General features: G+C 38.5%; 1 protein-coding gene across 2 annotated transcripts; it reads left to right on the forward strand.

The window, feature by feature from the left end:
* The first annotated feature begins 1,211 nt into the window (after positions 1–1,211).
* Positions 1,212–3,321, forward strand: LOC119767771. Of its 2 annotated transcripts, none has more exons than XR_005277696.1 (4): positions 1,212–1,278; positions 1,354–1,600; positions 1,672–1,895; positions 1,967–2,093. XR_005277696.1 is itself a non-coding variant. In XM_038257228.1 (4 exons), the coding sequence occupies exons 1-4, from the start codon at positions 1,252–1,254 to the stop codon at positions 3,306–3,308; spliced, it is 504 nt and encodes a 167-aa protein (XP_038113156.1). In that variant the 5' UTR covers positions 1,212–1,251; the 3' UTR covers positions 3,309–3,321. The 2 variants fall into 2 exon arrangements, 1 of the variants encoding a protein (XP_038113156.1); XM_038257228.1 differs by lacking the exon at positions 1,967–2,093 and adding an exon at positions 3,249–3,321 and having other exon boundaries at positions 1,672–1,841.
* Positions 3,322–4,199: the final 878 nt, after the last annotated feature.

Consider the following 4,199-nt stretch of genomic DNA (forward strand, 5'->3'; position numbering starts at 1 on the left):
TTTGCAGTGTGTGATATGAGCAACTTTTTAACAACTTCATTGAGGCTTTCCAAGTTCCTTCGGCGAGCACGGTGGGGCAGTGCCATCCGGAGAAGTTTAGCAAGGGATCGAACCAAATATGAAATGCATTGGTGCGCTTCATACGAGGTTTGCCGGATTTGCATGTAAGTTTGCAATCGTCGAAACTTTTCCTGTTATGAGTTAACCTCATTCGAGTGAGTTGGTTTGTTTGAAGTAATATTTAAATTTCAGGAAAAAAATAAAACAAGAACAAGTCATAAAATTGTTGAGTTTACCCAAACATTTTAATCGCTCTCTATTCAGACATCTACAAATTCTCACAAATAGCGGCTGGTAGAAACCAATAAAAAAAATATTAATGCATAAAATTATAAACTTTTTCCCGCTGCCTCAACTCCCAACAAGTTCGATGGCGTCCATCGCCACGCGAGATATAGCACGTACGTGGATGACGTTCTTTGAACTGGCCACCTTCAGATGTAGTCTGCACCACGGCGAAGGCCGTCGGAACATTTCTTGCCGTGAATCTTGCGTTTTTTGTATAAAACTGCTTCCCAATATAGCACGTGGCCCGTGCCCAAAGCCCGGTGACCGTAAAATCGATATTCTTCCGATGCAATGATTATCTTTGAAAGTTACGTTTATTAGATTCCGCTGGGCGTCAGCGAAAGTGGTCCGGAAAAGGGGGCTGGGGAAAGAGTGTTGGCATATTGATAATGTATTTGATAAGGCTTTGGCAGTGAGGGAACTTCAAAGAGGGCTGGTCGTTCTAAGCGAGTGGTGCAGTTTGTAGAATGTTTATTACATTTTTTGAGTTTTCTTCTCTTGTAAGTTTAAAATGAATCCCACACAGAAAAAAAAGTGTAAATTTACCCGACACTTAAATCATGTTTAAAATGTAAATGTGCTCAATGTAAATTTGAAATCCAATTTAAACTGTTGTATCGCATTTAAAGACCCGACATGTAAAATTAGATTCAACGTAATGAATAAATCTCATTTAAATAGACTTTATTTTTCTAAGAAAACATAAATTTGAAAAAATAAAAGCATGTAAATGTACTTTTGATGTAAAAATTGTGAATGTAAACTCAAAAAGCATATAAATTTAGTTTTGCGAATGACAGCTCAAGTGAAAAACGAAAACAAATCAGTTCAAAGTTTGGTGCGCAGAGGAATGGAAGCGGAAATGTTTTGAAGTTTGCTTTAAATGCAAACATTTGTCGAACTATGTTAAATTGTGAAATCAAAACTCAGGTAATGTAAACAAATATGAATTTGTTAGTGATACGTTCGTAAATCAGGTGGAATAAATTGTTGTTTACATTACAGCTGGACTCATCGAAATTGTCACCAAGACGTTCTGTAAGGTGGAGCTGCGAGCTCATCAGGGAGAAGGTGGAATTATCTTTGTTGTTTTGCTGGTCACCTTTTGAGCGGCTAACGACGTCTGGGTGGAAGCAGTGGTTTATGCTATCACTTACCAAATCACAATCAATTTACGCTGCAGCAAGCAGCCACTGGCGATCGATGCTGTCTATTCCGATGGTCCGATTTGCCCAGATCCCGTGGTGTTTGGGTAAGTTTGCGGTTAACAGATTTGACCGTCGTCGAAATGTTTAAGGATCTGTCCAAATTCTTATTTATCAGCTGGAGCCGGCCTTCCTCTGCATTCCATATGCGATACTTGGACTGTGTGTAGCGTTTCCGTCCATCAAGCCGAAGCGAAGCGATGCGTTTTCTCTCCGTGGTCGGCAGATGCGGATTTGTTCCGGCGGTGCAAACAAGGGAATTCTCATGCGAAGATTGAACTTGATGAGGTAACACCGGTAACACTCACCGGCTTTCGATTTCTTGCAAGTTCTCAGTAATTTGTATGTTTTTTTGTTGTTTTTTTAGGAACTTTAAAAAATTTAAATGTTTTTTTTTCCTTTGGGGGGGTTAGGCAACATTGAACTGTTTTGACAAAATACGTTTGACAGTTGGGACGTCCGAGAAAGCAGTCACCAGCTTTGAAAGGTGTCGGAGTTAACACGTTTAGTTTGGCCCACCAAGAATTTTGATTTTTTCGAACTCCGACAGAATTGTGACGATAATTTTTTTTTTTTTTTCAATTCAATTCATTTTATTTACCGAAATAACAATTTTACAATTTGTGTGAATAACTGGTTCATAGAGATTTGGTGTTCCTTGCAACTATTTCCTTTTCAATAACCGTTTGGTAACAGAAGGTTCTTCAAATGCAATTAAACAGAAACTAGGGAAAATTTGGCCAAAAAACCTAGTGAGATCGAAACTTGGGGGTGACGATAATTTTTATACAAAAGTAGGTACACTCAACCCCCGGTGGTTGGTCTTTTCTTCGTTTGACACTTTTTTAGTTTGTACCCCGTTGGTTGGTCAAAGGCAAACTAAAAAGTGACGAACTGTCACTTTTTACACGGCGCTCACGCACACTATCAAAACAAACATTTGGTAGTGTGTGTGAACTCCATGTAAAAGGGGTGTCCAACTAAAAAGTGACCCCGATCGTCTGACAACAAATGGTGTCAAACCATCGGGGTTTGAGTGTACACTAAAATTGAGCGAGAACATAGCTCGTGAGATTACAGTAAAATAAAGCATTATTAGACAAATTTTTGTAGAAAAGTGGATTTCTTCAAAATGTTTGTACATTATTATATTAAATATGTAGCTTTATTTATTTTATTTAGTATAGGGTAGAGGACCCAGTTTCCACCCTGCTCCAGTTTTGGCCATCTTATTGGATCTGATCAAGACTGTATTTTACCAACTTAAACCAATTAAAAAAAATACGTAGGGATTTAAATCAATCATTTCTTACACTATAATAAAAAATTCTAATAAATTTTTAAGCTAATAACATTTTTTGTAAAATTTATAGAAGCATTACCACCATTTTTTTTTTCAAATCCAACTGCAATGGAAAATAATGGAAATGTGGGAAAATAATACAGGATTAACAGGACCCCATGATAGATGATTTTGTTTCAGGCACGGAGTCCAGACTGTTAATCCAATATTCGATATAAACGTACCCGCAATCGTGAGGGGAGAGTGTCTTAAATAAATTTCCAGTAAAAAAAATCTCGAGCCAACATCGATGTTGGCTCAAGCTTGAGCTATGATGATTCTCACAGGATTTTGGAGGACGATTTTAGTAGCCTTTTCAAACTTTTTTTTAAATTTCTTTATCGTTGTTATAGTATTGGTTCAAGAGGCATCTCAGTACACTTTTCCCTCGTTCTTCGCTGCATTCGTTTTAAAAATGGATAAATAGAGGTGAGTACAAAATTATTGAGCATTTTCCAAAAAAATACTCCAGATTTTATCTTTGCTTTGCCATTATTAAATAGTTTCATGTTAAAATGCCATGTCGTTATATAATCATATGATAGCAGATCGTTTTTGACTATATTGTAAAATACAATATTTAACATTAACTCATGAATACCCTAAATTGGGTAAATTGAACTCCGACAAAAATCAACTTTTATTCCCGGTCTATCTACGATGCAATTTCATTGATTGCAAAACGTCAGTTTTTTTTGTTTATAAACATTTTAGCGCCTACTGCGATCGTTCCGAAGTTTCTTGTTCGTTTGGCGGTCAATTTTCGTCGCAGTTTTTCTTTGGCCCCAAGGCTCGTCTCAGCTGACAGCTGCTTGGTTTGACGGAGTTCCACGAAATAAGTTCCGATGCCCAGGAAAACCATTGTGCTGCAACTTTTGCGAGTGCTAAGTCTGGTGCAATTTTTTTGATGAGTTGTGTTTGATAGCCCAATGCAAATGTCAAAATAACGCATTTAATTCTCTCTTCCTCTCGTTGCCATCCTCTAAAACCAAGATCTTACCGCTTGAACAAGTCAAATACCGACCCAAGCAGGAGCAGCAGCAGATGCCATTTATATATCCGTTCCGGCCAACACGACGGGCAAGCCCATGAAGGAGGTGGTGGCTCTACTGGCAAAAAAAGCGAAGAAGAAAAAAAGTCGAGCCGACTCCACCCGCAGAAGCTGTGCCCGTTCTTCCATTAACACCTTTGATCGTTTCCACGATGTCAACAACAGATTGGCCTCTCTGGCGGAATGCACTTCCATTGTTCTGGCACATCCGGCGAGTCGTTGCGCCAGTGGTGGAAACGGTAGCTACTTTGGC

Source organism: Culex quinquefasciatus, chromosome 2 (genome assembly GCF_015732765.1).
Source record: "Culex quinquefasciatus strain JHB chromosome 2, VPISU_Cqui_1.0_pri_paternal, whole genome shotgun sequence".
Classification (NCBI taxonomy): Eukaryota; Metazoa; Arthropoda; class Insecta; order Diptera; family Culicidae; genus Culex; species Culex quinquefasciatus.